Source organism: Anomaloglossus baeobatrachus, chromosome 5 (genome assembly GCF_048569485.1).
Source record: "Anomaloglossus baeobatrachus isolate aAnoBae1 chromosome 5, aAnoBae1.hap1, whole genome shotgun sequence".
NCBI lineage: Eukaryota > Metazoa > Chordata > Amphibia > Anura > Aromobatidae > Anomaloglossus > Anomaloglossus baeobatrachus.
The window spans coordinates 17,255,134-17,274,589 of NC_134357.1; the positions used below are offsets into that span (position 1 = coordinate 17,255,134).

Sequence of the window (19,456 nt, forward strand, 5' to 3'; positions counted from 1 at the left end):
ATTGAATGAACTGCCACAATGCCTTTCAGTGAGTGAACTGCCACAATGCCATTCAGTGAGTGAACTGCCACAATACCATTCATTGAATGAACTGCCACAATGCCTTTCAGTGAGTGAACTGCCACAATGCCACTCAGTGAGTGAACTGCCACAATACCATTCATTGAATGAACTGCCACAATGCCATTCAGTGAGTGAACTGCCACAATACCATTCATTGAATGAACTGCCACAATGCCTTTCAGTGACTGAACTGCCACAATGCCACTCAGTGAGTGAACTGCCACAATACCATTCATTGAATGAACTGCCACAATGCCTTTCAGTGAGTGAACTGCCACAATGCCATTCAATGACTGAACTGCCACAATGCCACTCAGTGAGTGAACTGCCACAATGCCATTCAGTGAGTGAACTGCCACAATGTCATTGAGTGAGTGAACTGCCACAATGTCATTCAGTGAGTGAACTGCCACAATGCCATTCAGTGGGTGAACTGCCACAATGCCATTCAGTGAATGAGCTGCCACAATGCCATTCAATGAGTGAACTGCCACAATGCCACTCAGTGAGTGAATTGCCACAATGCCATTCAGTGAGTGAACTGCCACAATGTCATTCAGTGAGTGAACTGCCACAATGTCATTCAGTGAGTGAACTGCCACAATGCCATTCATTGGGTGAACTGCCACAATGCCATTCAGTGAATGAGCTGCCACAATGTCATTCAGTGAGTGAACTGCCACAATGCCATTCAGTGGGTGAACTGCCACAATGTCATTCAGTGAGTGAACTGCCACAATGTCATTCAGTGAGTGAACTGCCACAATGCCATTCAGTGAGTGAACTGCCACAATGCCATTCAATTACTGAACTGCCACAATGCCATTCAGTGAGTGAACTGCCACAATACCATTCAGTGAATGAGCTGCCACAATACCATTCAGTGAATGAGCTGCCACAATGCCATTCAGTGAATGAGCTGCCACAATGCCATTCAGTGAATGAGCTGCCACAATGCCATTTAGTGAATGAGCTGCCACAATGCCATTCAGTGAGTGAACTGCCACAATGCCATTCAGTGAGTGAGCTGCCACAATGCCATTCAGTGAGTGAGCTGCCACAATGCCATTCAGTGAATGAGCTGCCACAATGCCATTTAGTGAATGAGCTGCCACAATGCCATTCAGTGAATGAGCTGCCACAATGCGCCTCCTCACTAAAATACACAGGTGTGGATGACGACAAGAAGAGGATGTAATGTAGGAAGAACCACAAAAGAAAGGCTACGGAGAAAAGTCCACTGAAGCTCGATAATCACAAATCTTGTACGTGAAATATATCATAATCTATAACTGATGCGGAATTTGTCAATTTGCATACAGTAAAAAAACAAACATAAAAAAACACATCATAAATACATAAAAAAAAATGCATCATCTGCATTAACCCTTCACATGTTACCAGGGCAGAGGCACAACCAGACTGGATGCAGACTCGTCTCCGGTCCGCTGTGATACATAAGAAGACCCCAGAAGGATAAATGGCGCGTCCGGCGTATAATACAGATCATTGCTGGGTGATTCCGCATGGTGACACATGGACAGTAAATAATAATGAGCTGTGCACAATGCGGAGTTCCAGGAGGAAGAGAAACAATGTATATATACTGTATATAAATATCTGTACAATGTATCAATCATCCAGGGGATACGAGAACAATCAGCCATTACCTTCCTCTTGTTGGTGGGGCTCACGTACAGGTAGCTGAGCACGGTTTTCAGCCCCACCTTCTCATTAAATTTCTCGTATGTTGTTCCATAATCTGTAGACCTGCAGAAGACAAAAAAATGTTAATCTATAGGTAGAAGTGATAGTGTGTGCAAGTAACACAGAATACAGGATATCCATCCTATCTACCTAATAACAAAATGAAGCAGCACCAGACCCCTCAGCTTTGGGCTTCAAGCCTCCAGACCCCTCAGCTTTGGGGTTCAGGCCTCCAGACCCCTCAGCTTTCGGCTTCAGGCCTCCAGACCCCTCAGCTTTGGGCTTCAGGCCTCCAGACCCCTCAGCTTTGGGGTTCAGGTCTTCAGACCCCTCAGCTTTGGGTTCAATTCTCCAGACCCCTCAGCTTTGGGGTTCAAGCCTCTAGACCCCTCAGCTTTGGGCTTCAGGCCTCCAGACCCCTCAGCTTTGGGGTTAAGGTCTTCAGACTCCTCAGCTTTGGGGTTCAAGCCTCCAGACCCCTCAGCTTTGAGGTTCAGGCCTCCAGACACCTCAGCTTTGGGGTTCAGGCCTCCAGACCCCTCAGCTTCTGGTTTCAGGCCTCCAGACTCCTCAGCTTTGGGTTTCAGGCCTGCAGACCCCTGAACATCAGGTTTCAGGCCTCCAGACTCATCATCTTTGAGTTTCAGACCTCCAGACCCCTCACCTCTGGGGTTCAGGCCTCCAGGCCCCTCCGGATTGGGGTTTAGGCCTCCAGACCTCTCCAGATTGGGGTTTAGGCCTCCAGACCCCTTCGTATTGGGGTTTAGGCCTCCAGACCCTTCAGCTTTGGGGCTCAGGCCTACAGACTCCTCAGCTTTGGGTTTCAGACCTCCAGACCCCTCAAATGTGGGGTTCAGGACTCCAGACCCCTCATCTTTGGGCTTCAGGCCTCCAGACCCCTCATCTTTGGGCTTCAGGCCTCCAGACCCCTCAGCTTTGGGCTTCAGGCCTCCAGACCCCTCAGCTTTTGCTTTCAGGCCTCCAGACTCCTTAGCTTTGCGGTTCAGGCCTCCAGATCCCTGAGCTTTGGGCTTCTGGCCCCCAGACCCCTCACTTTTGGGTTTCAGGCCTCCAGACCCCTAGGCCTTGGGGTTCAAGCCTCGAGACCCCTCAGCTGTGGGTTTCAGGCAACCAGACACCTAGGCCTTGGGGTTCAACCCTTCAGACTCCACAGCTTCGGGTTTCAGGTCTCCAAAGTTTATACCCAACATGTTCAAATATGATCAATAAGTGTGACATCATTCCAGAAATACAAAGATATTTTTTTGACCCTCATGGTGACTTTTTGGTTTCCAGACTTGATAAGGGTTCAAAAACATCAACTCACCACATCGATCTTATATCTATCTATCCTTCTACGAGTGATTTGTAATGTACAATGTTACTCTCCTGCCTTATTTACTCCTCAGGCAGCACAATAACTCTCCTACCCTTTAATGCTAAAGGCCACTTTACACACAGAGATAAATCTGCGGCAGATCTGTGGTTGCAGTGAAATTGTGGACAATCAGTGGCAGGTTTGTGGCTGTGTACAAATGGAACAATATGTCCATGATTTCACTGCAACCACAGATCTGCCAAAGATTTATCTCTGCGTGTAAAGTGGCCTTAAGGAAATTACTTTGCTTTTCTGTCCCAGTCTACACAGCAAAGCTAACTAGTGAGTAGAAGAAGAGTGTCAACCAACGCTGGTGGTTATTATGACACCTGTATGACATAGGAGAGGTGTTATGATCAGTATCTCACCCCAATACCCCCGCAATTATCAGAATAATGGGGCGGTGCCGCAGGTGTTTGCAGCACAGACACAGAGCTGAGCAGTAACACCACACACTGTTCTGCTCTCCAGGGATGCTGACGGTAGGCCATCAATGAAGATTCCTTGAAAAAAATGTGCATAAAGGGTTAAATATGGTTTGGTGTATTTTTTTATGTTGCTTAAATAAAGGCTTTCGCCAGAGGAGAGTCCAGAGCAGGACTGTGCAGCTGCGCCTCCCTCCTCCCCCTCTCACTTCCATACTCAGAAAGCAAAGCTCTCTTTAAGGATTTCTTATCTGATGATATTGTGTTTATAGAAATGAATCTCCCGTTCGGTCTATCTGAGCCGCGAGTTCAATGCGGTCCTGGGGGGCGACTGACACATTAATAGGAAAAGCGCGCTCTGACTCTCGGGCGATAAGAAGTGAGTGAGAACCGACCGTCACTTCTTTTAGTCTTCACTTATCTGATTTCCTTGGCTTCCGGGAAGACATCTTGGGAATTATTAATCAAAGGCATTTGTTACATGTCTCAGAATGTTCCTTAAGATTACGCGGGCTACAAACATACCAGTAAAGCCGAGCGTCGGCCGGCCGGGCGAGCGGGGGAGGGGAATGCGACTTTTCGGGATGGAAACGGGGGAATATTATTCGCTTTGGTTCTATTTTATCTGGAAGCTTAAGATTAAGTGAAATAGTGAAAGTCCGGGATAAGTAGAAGGCGCCACGGGCTGTATTTATGGCCGGCTTACGCTTGTAATACCGCGGCCCGGCTTATTCACCATGGACGCGGCGGTAAAATTACAATTCCCATCATGCGCCCATTAGCTAAATGCGATCTTGTATTTGCAAACTCGTATACAGCCAATGACACGAGACCGGGGGAAACGAGGAGCGAGGAATGAAATATTCATAGGATTCTTTATTTCTAGGAAGGAGAAATCACCTAAATAATATGTCTCCGTCAGCAAAAATAATCATAAAGAGACAGATCGGCGGAAAGAAAGGAAGAAGGATTCCAAGACGTTGTCTCATGACAAAGGAGGAAGCAGGAGGAAAGCACAAAGGAGCAGTCACTGGAGGCACCATGGGGCTGCGCAGCCTGCGCGCACTCACTGCGATGGGGAGAGACGCCGCGGACAGGAGGCACAGGGTGACAGGTGTACTGTGTGGCAGTATTATACTCAGGGAACACAGTGTGTGGCAGTATTATATTAAGGGAACACAGTGTGTGGCGGTATTATATTCAGGGAGTATAGTATGTGGCAGTATTATATTCTGGGAGCACAGTATGTGGAGTATTATATTCAGGGAGTACTGTATATGGCAGTATTATATTCCAGGAGCAGAGTATATGCCAATCTTATATTCAGGGACTACACTATGTGGCAGTATTATATTCAGGGAGTATAGTATGTGGCAGTATTATATTCAGGGAGTATAGTATATGGCAGTATTATATTCAGGGAGTATAGTATATGGCAGTATTTTATTCAGGGAGTATATTATATGGCAGTATTATATTCAGGGAGTACAGTGTGTGGCAGTATTATATTCAGGGAATACAGTGTGTGGCAGTATTATATTCAGGGAGTACAGTATGTGGCAGTATTATATTCAGGGAGTACAATATGAAGCAATATTATATTCAGGGAATAGTGTATGTGGCAGTATTATATTCAGGGAGTACAGTATGACGCAATATTATATTCAGGGAGTAGTGTATGTGGCAGTATTATATTCAGGGAGTACAGTATGAAGCAATATTATATTCAGGGAGTAGTGTATGTGGCAGTATTATATTCAGGGAGTACAGTGTGTGGCAGTATTATACTCAGGGAGTACAGTATGTGGCAGTATTATACTCAGGGAGCACAGTATGTGGCAGTATTATACTCAAGGAGTACAGTACGTGGCAGTATTATATTCAGGGAGTACAGTACGTGGCAGTATTTTATTCAGGGAGTACAGTACGTGGCAGTATTATACTCAGGGAGTACAGTACGTGGCAGTATTATATTCAGGGAGTACAGTGTGTGGCAGTATTATATTCAGGGACTACAGTGTGTGGCAGTATTATATTCAGGGAGTACAGTATGTGGCAGTATTATTTTCAGAGAGTACAGTATGTGGCACTATTATATTCAGGGACTACAGTGTGTGGCAGTATTATATTCAGAGAGTACAGTATGTGACAGTATTATATTCAGGGAGTACAGTATGTGGCAGTATTATATTCAGGGAGTATAGTATGTGGCAGTATTACATTCAGGGAGAACAGTGTGTGGCAGTATTATATTCAGGGAGTACAGTATGTGGCAGTATTATATTCAGGGAGTATAGTATATGGTAGTATTATATTCAGGGAGCAGAGTATATGGCAGTCTATTATTCAGGGAGTACAGTATGTAGCAGTATTATATTCAGGGAGTATAGTATATGGCAGTATTATATTCAGGGAGCACAGTGTGTGGCAGTATTATATTCAGGGAGTAAAGTTTGTTGCAGTATTATATTCAGGGAGTACAGTATGTGGCAGTATTATATTCAGGGAATACAGTATATGGCAGTATTCAGGGAGTACAGTATGTGGCAGTATTATATTCAGGGAGTACAGTATGTGGCAGTATTATATTTAGGGAGTACAGTATGTGGCAGTATTATATTCAGGGAGTACAGTATGTGGCAGTATTATATTCAGGGAGTACAGTATGTGGCAGTCTTATATTCAGGGAATACAGTATGTGGCAGTATTATATTCAGGGATTACAATGTGTGGAAGTATATTCAGAGGGAACAGTATGTAGCAGTATTATATTCAGGGAGTACATCAGTGGTATTTATTTATTTTGCACTAAGCTCTCTATTACCACCTTTTCTTTTACCATGCAATTTCTACAACACAATAATTACCTTTTGAATAGGGATGAGCGAACCCTAGCAGTAAAGTTCAGGGTTCCTACCGGACAGCAGGTTTTCAGGTCTTGGATTCGAACACGGTCTTTTAAAAAAGAAAAACGTCTGTGTCCGATTCAGGTGCTGTTCGATTGCTAATAAAGTTTATTGAAAAGCTGCAGCTCCTGCCTATTTATGATAACCAATGGAGGTAAAGCAGACAGCTGCGGGCTGCAACCCTCAGTGGTCAGCTTTACCGTTACTGGTTATCAAAATTAGAGGGGATCCCACACTGTTTTCTAAAAATCTTTAAATAAATAATTTAAAAAATGGTGTGGGGTCCCCCCATATTTTTGATAATCAGCCAAAGCAAAAGCAGACAGCTGGTTGCCGGTTGTTATGAACCAGCGCCGCCATAGCCGCAAGCAGCCTGCTGCGGTTCCTGTTGCACCCAGGCGCCGGCTGCCGTTCTTGGCCGTACCTCGGGTCGTCCAGTTGGCTGCTCCTTCCGTCACGTCTAAGTGTGGTGAGGTGGCTAGTGCGCATGCGTGCGCCGATTCACTCCAGCCAGAGTCTAAACCCGGTGTTTCGCCTAGTGAGCATGCTCAGGCTGATTGTGTCATTTCTGAGACTAAAGGTGGTGTCACACACAACGACAACGACAACGACGTCGCTGCTACGTCACCATTTTCTGTGACGTTGCAGCGACGTCCCGTCGCTGTCGCTGTGTGTGACATCCAGCAACGAGCTGACCCTGCTGTGAGGTCGTTGCTCGTTGCTGAATGTGCTGCTTCATTTTTTCGTCGTTGCTCTCCAGCTGTGACGCACAGATCGCTGTGTGTGACAGCGAGAGAGCGACGAAATGAAGCGAGCAGGGAGCAGGAGCCGGCATCTGGCAGCTGCGGTAAGCTGTAACCAAGGTAAACATCGGGTAACCAAGGTGGTTACCCGATATTTACCTTTGTTACCAGCCTCCGCCGCTCTCACGCTGCCTGTGCTGCCGGCTCCGGCTCCCTGCACATGTAGCTGCAGTACACATCGTGTAATTAACCCGATGTGTACTGTAGCTAGGAGAGCAGGGAGCCAGCGCTAAGCAGTGTGCGCGGCTCCCTGCTCTCTGCACATGTTGCAGCACAGCGACGCGTGTCGTTATGATCGCTGCTGCGTCTGCTGTGTTTGACAGCTAAGCAGCGATCATAACAGCGACTTACAAGGTCGCTGCTACGTCACCATTTTGCGACGTTGTCGCTGTCGTTTAGTGTGCCCCCAGCTTAAGTCCACAGTTCAGGCTACTGAGCATGCTCCCACAATTAATCCTAACAGCCTCTTTGCACAGGTACTTGGACTTCGTGCTGTGTCTAAGTCCTGTGTTGTGCCTACTGAGCATGCTCAGGCAGATAGTCTGATTTCTGAGTCTGTTGTTCAGGCTACTGAGCATGCTCAGGCACTTAGTGCATCAGAGGCTACGTCCGGTAAGGACCTCACTGAGCATGTCCGTGAGGTGGCAGGCCCTGATGGGGCAGAGGGTGTCAGGTGTCCTGATGACGTGACCACTTCGGATCTGGCACCTCACCATTGGTCGTCAGACGATGACTGGTGAAGTGTTTGGGGCGTGGCTGCCATGAGATCATCAATGACGTGGCGGTTCCGGATAGGCCGCTGGTGACGTCGCTGATGATATGGAACTCTGCTATTGGACCTTGGTGGTTTCACCCTGGGTTTGGGGTGGACCCAGGTTATAAAAGGGGCTGGAGACAACATGGAGGTGCGCAGTCTTCATTTAGAGTTCATGGAGCTTTGCTGGAAGCGGTAGGTAGGGCTAGGCGAACGGTGCCTGTCACGCCAAGATTCGTGGCTCAGCACATGAGGGTCAGGCACCGTGCTTCCTTGCTACCGGTCCTGTTGTGCTATAGCAGTCCAGTGGCGTTAACTGGGCTGCGGCTGCTGCGTTACCTGTCCGGTTGTGCCTCCTATGCACATGGACAGCATACTTGCTGTGTCACCTGTCCGGTTGTGCCCTCTACGCGCACGGACAGCATACCCCAGGACCCCTGTGGAGTTAACAGGGTGTTCCAGGATTGGGTGTGTGAACCTATTATCCGCCTTGATTTCCCAGTCTACGCTACTGGTGTGATATCTTGGCCTGACGTGTCCTCTACACACGTGGCCATTCGCGTAGTGACCAGAAACGCTAATCGAAGGACCACTCGGCCTGTCGTGTCTGACACACGTGGCCGTCAGGGCGCTGTCGCAGCAGTCTTCTCAGTCAACGCTACCTGGTCACCATCCAGCCTGACGTGTTGCCTGCACACGTGGTCAGGGTTGCGCCAATTCCACCGAAACGCTAACTGGGTTGTCATCCGGTCTGACGTGTCGCTACACACGTGACCGGTTCCCAGGTCTCTTGAGTTATCTCTGAGTCATCAGCTGTATAGTCTCTGCCTAACCCACAGGGTGCCAGCAGCTCCATTGCCATCTGGAACACAGTGGGCCCCGACTGGCGATTGGGATATATACCCCCTGGTCCTAATCTGCCGGTCCCCCCGTAACACCGGTATTATCAGGATGGGTTTATTGAAAAAATACATTTTTCCCTGTGGGTATTTTTTTGTAACTCTATACTCACCGGATTAATAATTGTGATGTCTGATAGGTTTTATGCCAGTTGTCAATTTACAGCTGACATCAACCCTAAAAGCATTATCTTGATTGTCACTACACCAGGCCACTCAAAGGACCATACTTGACACATCTAATGGGTGCACCATTTCTAGGGTGGCTGCGGGCTGCTTTTTGTAGGCTGGGAAAAGTCCAATAACCATATACCTTACCAGCCTGATAATATCAGCCCCCAGCTGTCTGCTTATCCTTGGCTGGATATCAAAAAAGGGCAGAGCCCACGCCATTTTTCTAAATATTTATTTAAATAATGGACAAAAAGGCTTGGAATCCCGTCTATCTTTGATAACCAACCAAGGTAAAGCAGACAGCTGAGGATTGCAGCCTCCAATTGTCTGATTTACCCACACTGATTATCAAAAATAGTCGGGAGCCCACATCATTTTTTTATTTATTCTTCTCCATCCACTTTTTTTGGAGGGCAATTGCCCCCGTTTTGCTTATTTTTGCAGCCCCTATTCCTTACTATGACCATTTTACAACCATTCTACAGCACAGATGTTCAGGTTTCCATTGACTTATGTGGCGCCCTGGACAAGCCAGGACGTCACAGGTACTACACCAACACACCCCACACTCCCGGTCAGGCACACCGAAGTCAGACAAAAACCCTTGTTGCCTTTCTCCAGGGGCTGATGTCCACACCAGGGGGTGGGCCAGGCGGTTGGTCCCGCCCACCGAGGAGTTCACAGTCCTGGAGGCGGGAAAGAGAGCAGATAGATTTGGGAAGTGAAAGTAAGAGGAAGGAAAGTGGTAAAAGAGCAGACAGAAAGTGGTCCGGGTGTGTGGCCTGGACGGATCAGCAAGGTTGGCAGACGGTGGTGACCGTCTGTAGGCGAGGCCTATTGGAGCCAGCCGTAAGGACCATGGACGGGCGGTGGTCCGGCGGTACCGAACCGGTACGCAAAGAGAAGCCAGCACCATCCGGCAGGGGCTTACGGACCCTGACAAGGCTAGGAGTCGCCGTGAATTTGTCGAATCCGTTAGCGAAGGGAACCTCCTGGGTTTCCCAGCAGCCAAGTCCCGACAGAAGGCAACAGTCCAACCGAGAGAGGGAAACACAGTCACCGCCAAGGCTAAAGTTCCCAGGGCCAGAGCCTGCGGGCAAAAAGGGCTCCTTCAGCAACCTTCAAGCTGGGGAGCGGGTTACCGGTGGGAACCCATTGGAACCGTTACACTACACAGGTGCAGGGAAAGGCAGTCACCATCAACCTGCCGGGAGAAACAACACCGCAGCCGCCTGTGGGACCCATCCATCCAGCCGTGTGTTTTACCGAGAACTGTGTCCTCATCATTGGCTGAGTGAGTAGCATTGTGTCGTGCGGCACAGCGCTGCCCCCGCGACCCTGCACCTCACCAGGCCCCGTAACCCACCTGCCATCCACCCCTACCCCATCACCGGGCCCCGGGACAACCAACCCCCTACCCACGGAGGGGAGAACTAACATCCAGGCTGCTCCCTGTCATCGCTCCCGGGATCCCCGTCCAGAGCAGCGGTGGTGTCACCAATCTCACCACAACCGTGGGTGGCGTCACGGAGAATATCAAATCCCCACAATCAATCCCCACCCTTTTCACTCACGGGCGAGGAATGCCGCTCGAGTCCCCGGGAACCGGCCCGTCGCTCAAGCCACCACCGAGCAGCAGCCGCAGCAGCAGCGGCCGGACCCGAGCAGTGGGAGAGCGCAACGTCCCCTCCTCCGCCCGCGACAACTTGGCGTCACAAACAGGATCTTACTGCTCTGCCGTCTGGTAGAGGTGCGCCTTGTTACCGCCGGAGGTGTCCGGCCGAAAAATTTGAGAAGCCGCCATCTTGGGCACGAAAAATTCCCGCTCGAGCGTCTCCTCGAGCAGTGGAGGCGCGAAGGCCAAAACCCCGCCCCTGTAGAGGAGGAACCGGAAAGAGACTAAGGGGGACGGAAACAAGATGTCTGCGCCCGACGAAGCCGCTGGAGGAGCGGCGGTCGCAGTCGCGGGGGCACCCGTAGATGGGAATGGGCCTGCCCAAGTCCCGGCCGCGCTGGCGGGGGGCCCGCGGCCCCAGCTCTTGCTCGGGTGATGCCGTTCTCCTTGCCCTATGTGCCCGGAGCTACCTGGCTACCGCAGTACGATGGGAAACCTGATGCCTTGCAGGTTTTCCGGAAGAAGCTTAGTCCGCTACTGGAACTGTACCCCCTGACTGATAAGCAACGTGCAGCGCTGGTGCTGGGGCAGCTAACCGGCGCGGCTGAGCAAGAGGCGGAGACCTGGGCCGAGGGGGAACGGTTCTCTGTAGCCACCATCTTTGAGAAGCTGCAGACTGCCTTTGAGACAGTACCGTGGCAGAGTTGTGGATTCAGTTCTACCAATGCCGGCAACGGCCCGCAGATAGCATTCGGGACTATACCTTGCGCCTGCAAACCGCACTCCGCACACTGAAGCGGGTGGACACTATCAACAGTGCGGACAGTAACAAAATGTTAAGTGAGCAGTTTGTGCAGGGGATGAGGTCCTCAGAGGACCGCAAACAACTGCGGCTGTGGTCCCTAGAACACCCTGATGTAGACTTTGCTGTGTTAAAGGAACGGGCCATCAAAGCTCTGCAACCCCCCGCATCTGAAGCTCCTGAGCCAGCCCCATGGCCGGTTGAGACTGCTCCCGTCGTGGTGGCCCCTACTCCACCGGCACCTCCAGTGCCTGCAGCCCCAAGCGGAACGATGGAAGAACTCGCTGCTCAGGTTCGCCGCATGGATGGGGACCTCGCTAAGATCCTCGCCGCACTCCAGCCTCCGACCAGATCCCAGGCCCCGGTGAAGATGCAGCTCGCCGACAGCCCTGAGAACGTCCCCTGGATGCAGCGGAGAAGGGCCAATGACTCACGGTATGGACCCCCAATCTGTTACAGGTGTAGCAAACCCGGCCACTACTCCCGATGGTGTCCTTTAAACGAGCAACCCCTGGGGCCACGGGCCAATCCTCAGGAGTAGAACCCCATGGCCCCCCAGACTGGCGGGACCGGTACATCGGGGCCCGGCCCATCATCCCCGTGGCCGTGGACGGCATACCAGTGATGGCTCTCCTGGACACTGGATCACAGGTAACCACCATACTGTATGTGATACATACTGTATCAACGGTATTGGGGAAAAGACGAGCTGGCTCCCCCAGACGCCAGTATGACACTGATTGCTGCTGATGGACTCCCATTGACCCAAGTGGGGTACAAACAAGTGGCCATGACTGTGGGACGAGCTGAACTGCGACACCAGGGTATGATTGTGATAATGAATGAACCCAGTGATCATAACCCGAAAGTAATGTTAGGGACTAACGTGATGGAGCACTGTATGAGTGATGTGCTGACCCTACTGCAGGAGCTGGACGCCACGGCGGCGGGGAGAGAGCTGTGCAGCGTGAGCTCCGAGCCCTGATGTATCGCCAGCATGTAAACTTGACAGGAGGAGAGATTGGAGGAGTGAGAGTGATGGATGCGGCCCCTTTGATTGTGCCTCCCAGGAGCGAAATGATGATTTGGTGCAGGGCAGCGGTAGGGCCACAGGGGCGTGACTACCCCGCCATGATAGAGCCCATGCCCTCTGAACACTGGCCCACAGTAATGGCCGCCCGAGGGGTGGTTGATGTAAAGAAGGGGAGAGTGCCCGTGAGGGTGCTGAACTGCAGAAAGGAAGAAGTCAGGCTTCCCCGGTACGCTACCCTTGCTAAGTTGCTCACACTGGATCCCCACACCATCCATAAGCCGTTCCCCCAACCTCACCACCTACTGCCAGCACTCACCCATCCCAGGGGGAGTTAGACGAGTGGTGTCGAGAACTACACGTAGGTGTGAAGCCCCACAGGTGTTGTATCGGTGCATACCTTCAGGGACTCCACGTAGCTGGTGCTGGTCACAGGTAGGGAATCTTCGGTTTTGATCGTGACGCCACTCTCAGTATTGCGGTCAGTGGGGACCGCCACTGCAGGTTAGGGGACGCCTGGGGCTGATGGTGTGTGCAGTTAGTTGTAGTAGCCTCCTGAGAGTGAGGCAAGCCCCAGGGCCCGGTGTAGGTGCGTAGTACCACAAGTCGCAGAATGACCACACAGGCAGGATGTCTTTTAGGGTTTTTTACTCACATTTGATGGCAGGGTGAGTAACCCGGGCGTAGCTGGGATGAACCAGGTGGGAACCAGGTATCCTTCAGGCTGACTTTATGAGGGTGACTACTGACTCGCCTTCCTTAGCCCTTGGTGGTTTGGGGTGACCCCGACTTTGAGTCCCTATGGGGGTCGCCCAGGGAAGATGCTGCAGCCTCTCTCCCCCCTTTGATTTGCCGTTTGCTTGTTCCCCGGACCAGGCCACTCCAGCTGCTTGCCTCCTGTGACCTATGGGCCCTCACTGCGGTTACGTGGCTGCGGCTTTTGTGGTGTTGTGGTGTGGGCTTTGAGAGCCCCACACCGGCAGGTTTAGCGGAAGAAAGCTGGATCTATCTTCGCTTCGGGATCTGCCGCCCGGTTGGGCCTGGTGCTCTCTAGCAGTCTCCTTACTTCCCACTCCGTGCTTTCTCTCTAGCTGAAGCTGGCTTTCAGGTAGCACTCCTAGTTGACCGTTCTCCCCCGTCAGTAGCCACTGCGCGGGCGCTGTTAGACAGCATCAACCCCACAGGTCTGCTCCTCACCGAGCCCTCTGGAGTTCTCTTCTAACTGACTCACATCTGGGACCTTCACTGCTGCTGCTGTCTGAGCTTCACTTTCCTGCTGCTCACTCCTCCACACTCTGCTGCAGACTCTAGACTGTTTACTCCTCCTTCTCTTTTCCCTTTTGTGCCTGCCTACGCCACCTAGCAACCAGATTCTCTTACCACACCCCTTGAGAGGAGATGGAGGCTTTTGGCCCCCTCCACTATTCCAGTGGAGGTCAAGGCTTTGCCCCCTCCTGGGATCCCCAGGGGTCCTCTCATGGGTACATGTGTGAGACCTGATCACTATGCGCCTGTGTTCCACACCCCGGTCAGCCTTCTGGATTACCTGTATTGTACTGTCCCCAGCATGGGTGCAGTACTCAGTGGTGCCTGACCAGGTCAGGGGCGCCACATAGGCACTGACGATACCCCTACACATCACAAAGAAGGGGTACACCGGGTGGTACGGGAGTACGAGCGAGTATTTAGCAAACACCCCCTAGACTTTGGGCAGATTAAAGGGGTCCAACACCATATCCTCACCGGTGAGCATCCCCCTATCAAAGAGAGGTACAGGCCTATTCCCCCTGCACACTACCAATGTGCCAAGGACATGTTGAGGAACATGAAGGAGGCAGGGGTTATTAGGGACAGCTGTAGTCCCTGGGCCGCCCCGTTGGTACTGGTTAAGAAGAAGGATGGCACCATGCGGATGTGTGTGGATTACCGGAAAATTAACCAGATAACGCATAAGGATGCTTACCCTCTGCCCCGCATTGAGGAATCCCTGGCTGCGCTGAGAACCGCTAACTACTTTTCCACCCTTGACCTCACCAGCGGGTACTGGCAGGTGGATGTGGCGCCAGAAGACCGAGAGAAGACTGCATTTGCCACCCCTATGGGACTCTGCGAGTTTAATAGCATGCCGTTCGGGCTGTGCAATGCCCCTGGAACCTTCCAGCGGCTGATGGAGTGCTGTCTAGGGCATCTAAATTTCGAGACCGTCTTGCTGTACCTGGATGATGTGATTGTGTACTCTCAGACGTATGAAGCCCACCTGGAGCACCTAGCCGAGGTGTTCGCATCCCTTGCTAAATATGGGATGAAGTTGAAGCCCTCAAAGTGTCATCTGCTGAAACCCAGAGTGCAGTACCTAGGGCATGTGGTTGGTGCAGAAGGTGTCGCCCCTGACCCCGAGAAAATCACCACCATCCAGGACTGGCCGAGGCCGACCACGGTGAGGGAGGTGAGGCAGTTCTTGGGCCTGGTGGGGTATTACCGTCGCTTCATCAAGGGGTACACGAAGATGGCTGCCCCCATGCAAGATCTCCTCGTGGGACAGACCAAAGGTGGTAGAACCCTAGGAGCCCCACTGGTGTGGGAAGAAAGGCATGAGGAATCCTTCCGCCAGCTGAGAGCGGCCCTGACCGGAGAAGAAATCCTAGCGTACCCTGATTACAGCCACCCCTTCATCCTCTACACCGATGCCAGCAATGTAGGCTTGGGGGCAGTTCTATCACAGGTCGAAGACGGAAAGGAAAAAGTGATTGCTTATGCCAGCTGGAAGCTCCGACCGACTGAAAGGAACCCTGAGAACTACAGCTCTTTCAAGCTTGAGCTCCTGGCACTGGTGTGGGCTATCACCGAGCGGTTCCGCCATTACCTGGCAGCGGCTAAGTTCACCGCTTTCACGGATAATAACCCGCTGACCCACCTGGACACAGCCAAGCTGGGCGCGTTGGAACAGCGGTGGGTGGCCAGGCTAGCCAACTACGATTTCACCATCAAGTACAGGGCCGGCCGTGCCAACGTTAATGCCGATGCACTCTCTCGGATGCCCCACCTGTCGGAAGAGGGGCCCGAGGATGATGACCTCGAAGAGATTGAGTTGACCGCATTTCATCGGCCGCCAACTGAGAAGATGCATGTGTGAAGCCCCACAGGTGTTGTATCGGTGCATACCTTCAGGGACTCCACGTAGCTGGTGCTGGTGCATAGTGCTACGTCAAGCGCGTACAGTCCTCTTTCGCCTTCATGCATAGTGAATTGTACTGAATCCCCCATCTTTAAGTTTCTGCCAGGGTGTCCTCTAGGCAGATGAGCGCTCACATCTCTTCTGTTGACAAATATCCCTTCTTTGATACCAGGGGCTACAATAAAGCCGTATCCGCTTTTCAAGTTGAAATCCTCCACTACTCCTCTGCAAAGGGGTCCTCTGACCTGGGCTCTGGACCTTCTCAGTAACCTTTTCTCCTGTAGGTCTCTGGCTGTGACTTCTCTCTGCTCTGGAGACTGTGGTGCAGGGGACAGCGGTGTTCTGTTGCGACGCCTTGTCTTGCGGCCTGAACTCTGCGTGGTACAGCTTGCAAACTCCCAGGTGAGACTTTTAGGCAGATCTTCGTCAGCGGACGGTGTCAGGTCTTCCTCATCCCAACGTGAATAGGGTAACATCTCCGGCTCTGAGTATTGCTCCACTGCTGGTGGCTCCGGAGTCAGCTCCTCAGCTTCCTGGCCTCCTCTCCCCCTTAGTTCTTCGCTGCACTCTGGTTGTGGCAGCGCTGGGGATGAGTGGTCCTCAGCTGGTCTGGGCAGTGGACTCTCTGGCGCGGCTGCAGGGGTTGCCTGAATCTCCTTGGGGGTATGCGGAGGGAGCAGATACCGATCCACCATCTCTTGTGGGAACTGGGCCTCTAGGTCAGCCTTCAGCTTCCAGTATTCGGGGTCCTCTCCTATCAGGGTCTTCCTAGCAGGGACCTCTTTGGACTGGGGAGCGGTGTCTGCTCTGGCCTTGCAGGCCGGGGTAAATGATGAGGTAATCTCTTCTCGGCGGGCCGCGCCTGGCATGGCGGCGGCCTGGTCTTGGCGGGCCGCGCCCTGGATGGCGGCGGCCTGGTCTTGGCGGGCCGCGCCCTGGATGGCGGCGGCCTGGTCTTGGCGGGCCGCGCCCTGGATGGCGGCGGCCTGGTCTTGGCGGGCCGCGCCCGGCATGGCGGCGGCCTGGATCGGCGTCGCAGCTGCGATGGGATCTGTGCAGGCTGGGCTGGACGTCGCTGCAGCAGTCTGGGCTTGGCGGGCCGCGCCTGGCGTGGCTGCGGCCTGGTTCAGCACCTCACTTGCGGCGCGGACGAGCGTTGCTGCGGCGGTGGGGTCTCGGCGGGCCGGGCCTAGCAGGGCGGCGGCCTGGGTCAGCGTTACGCCTGCGACGCGGATGAGGGTCGCGGTGGCAGCCGGTTCTTTGCGGGCCGGACTGGGCGTTGCTGCAGGGACCGGGTCTTGGTGGGCCGAGCAGGGCATCGCTGCGGCGGCCGGGGCTTGGAAGGCCGCACCTGGCGTGGCTGCGGCCTGCTTCAGCGTCGCCGCACCGGACGCCTCTTCGGGGACCGCGGGCGTGGCAGCAGGGGTCGGGGCACTTGCACTGGCCGGGGCATTACTCGACTCACCCACCGGTGGCAGCATCGGGGTCTGCGTCGTCGCCGTCCCGTCTGGCACTCGGCGCGCGGCTCTCCTTTCATAGGCCCGAACCGCCGCGGTCATCTCCAGCATTTCCATTCGTTCTTCCCGGATCTGCTCCACAACCCGGGTCTCCAGCCGGTCGCAGAACTGGGCCAGCTCCCGATACCACCAGGCAGCGGAGCCCGGTTCTGGATTTCTGCGGTCAGACGCCATTTCTTCTGCGCCCTCTTCTGCACGACTCTCCAGCTGTGGACTCGCCGTTGCCTCTGATAGCAAGCTGTTCAGTTTCTGCTCTGCCTCTTTCAGCAGCTCCTCTCCCAGCAGCAGGCTTGTGGCTCTCTTTCCTTCCCGCCGTCTCTGGACGCTTCCACCCTCATAGCTGGCAAGGTCAGAACTCTGCAGGGGATCTCTGGGTAGCCACACCTCTTCGTGGGCGGTAACTTCTTCCAGCGCGGGCTGCTGTTGTTTTTCAGCGCGCTTTTCATGGTGGCAATATGGCGGCGCTTCCAATTTTTCAAGCGGACCGCCCAGGCACATGGTCACCTGTCTGAACAGGTCTAGTCCTTATCCTGTTCGTGACGCCAGATGTGAAGCCCCACAGGTGTTGTATCGGTGCATACCTTCAGGGACTCCACGTAGCTGGTGCTGGTCACAGGTAGGGAATCTTCGGTTTTGATCGTGACGCCACTCTCAGTATTGCGGTCAGTGGGGACCGCCACTGCAGGTTAGGGGACGCCTGGGGCTGATGGTGTGTGCAGTTAGTTGTAGTAGCCTCCTGAGAGTGAGGCAAGCCCCAGGGCCCGGTGTAGGTGCGTAGTACCACAAGTCGCAGAATGACCACACAGGCAGGATGTCTTTTAGGGTTTTTTACTCACATTTGATGGCAGGGTGAGTAACCCGGGCGTAGCTGGGATGAACCAGGTGGGAACCAGGTATCCTTCAGGCTGACTTTATGAGGGTGACTACTGACTCGCCTTCCTTAGCCCTTGGTGGTTTGGGGTGACCCCGACTTTGAGTCCCTATGGGGGTCACCCAGGGAAGATGCTGCAGCCTCTCTCCCCCCTTTGATTTGCCGTTTGCTTGTTCCCCGGACCAGGCCACTCCAGCTGCTTGCCTCCTGTGACCTATGGGCCCTCACTGCGGTTACGTGGCTGCGGCTTTTGTGGTGTTGTGGTGTGGGCTTTGAGAGCCCCACACCGGCAGGTTTAGCGGAAGAAAGCTGGATCTATCTTCGCTTCGGGATCTGCCGCCCGGTTGGGCCTGGTGCTCTCTAGCAGTCTCCTTACTTCCCACTCCGTGCTTTCTCTCTAGCTGAAGCTGGCTTTCAGGTAGCACTCCTAGTTGACCGTTCTCCCCCGTCAGTAGCCACTGCGCGGGCGCTGTTAGACAGCATCAACCCCACAGGTCTGCTCCTCACCGAGCCCTCTGGAGTTCTCTTCTAACTGACTCACATCTGGGACCTTCACTGCTGCTGCTGTCTGAGCTTCACTTTCCTGCTGCTCACTCCTCCACACTCTGCTGCAGACTCTAGACTGTTTACTCCTCCTTCTCTTTTCCCTTTTGTGCCTGCCTACGCCACCTAGCAACCAGATTCTCTTACCACACCCCTTGAGAGGAGATGGAGGCTTTTGGCCCCCTCCACTATTCCAGTGGAGGTCAAGGCTTTGCCCCCTCCTGGGATCCCCAGGGGTCCTCTCATGGGTACATGTGTGAGACCTGATCACTATGCGCCTGTGTTCCACACCCCGGTCAGCCTTCTGGATTACCTGTATTGTACTGTCCCCAGCATGGGTGCAGTACTCAGTGGTGCCTGACCAGGTCAGGGGCGCCACACATGTCCATCAACAACGGGTAAACCTGGACCCGCTGCCCAGCCAGGAGTGGCAAGAAGCTCAGGACCAGGCACCCGCTGTCCGCCTAGTCAACATCCTGGTGGAACAAGGCGCTGCTGGGATAGATCCTGCCGCCCCAGCCGAAGCCCAGTGCCTGTGGCGAGAACGGACCCGGCTGTATCTACACCAGGGGAAGTTATACCGTGAGCTAATTAACCCAAAGAACCATGAGAAGATCCGCCAGTTGGTGATTCCCCAAGCTAACGTGCCCACCGTCCTGCAAGCATACCATGATGGTGCTGGACACTTCGGATGGAAGAAACTAGAGATGCTGTTGAGAGAGCGGTTCTATTGGAGTGGAATCCGGGAATCTGTAGAGGCCTGGTGCCGAGAGTGTGGCCCTTGCACGCTGAGA

The 19,456-nt window shown here is 53.1% G+C and overlaps 1 protein-coding gene across 1 annotated transcript in view; it reads right to left on the reverse strand.

Annotated features, from left to right (window-relative positions):
- SORCS3 (sortilin related VPS10 domain containing receptor 3) overlaps positions 1-19,456 on the reverse strand; it is an 866,891-nt gene that overhangs the window by 591,053 nt on the left and 256,382 nt on the right. The window contains exon 3 of the mRNA XM_075348233.1: positions 1,734-1,833. Within this exon, the coding sequence (XP_075204348.1) occupies positions 1,734-1,833 (100 nt within the window). The remainder of the gene's footprint in view (positions 1-1,733; positions 1,834-19,456) is intronic.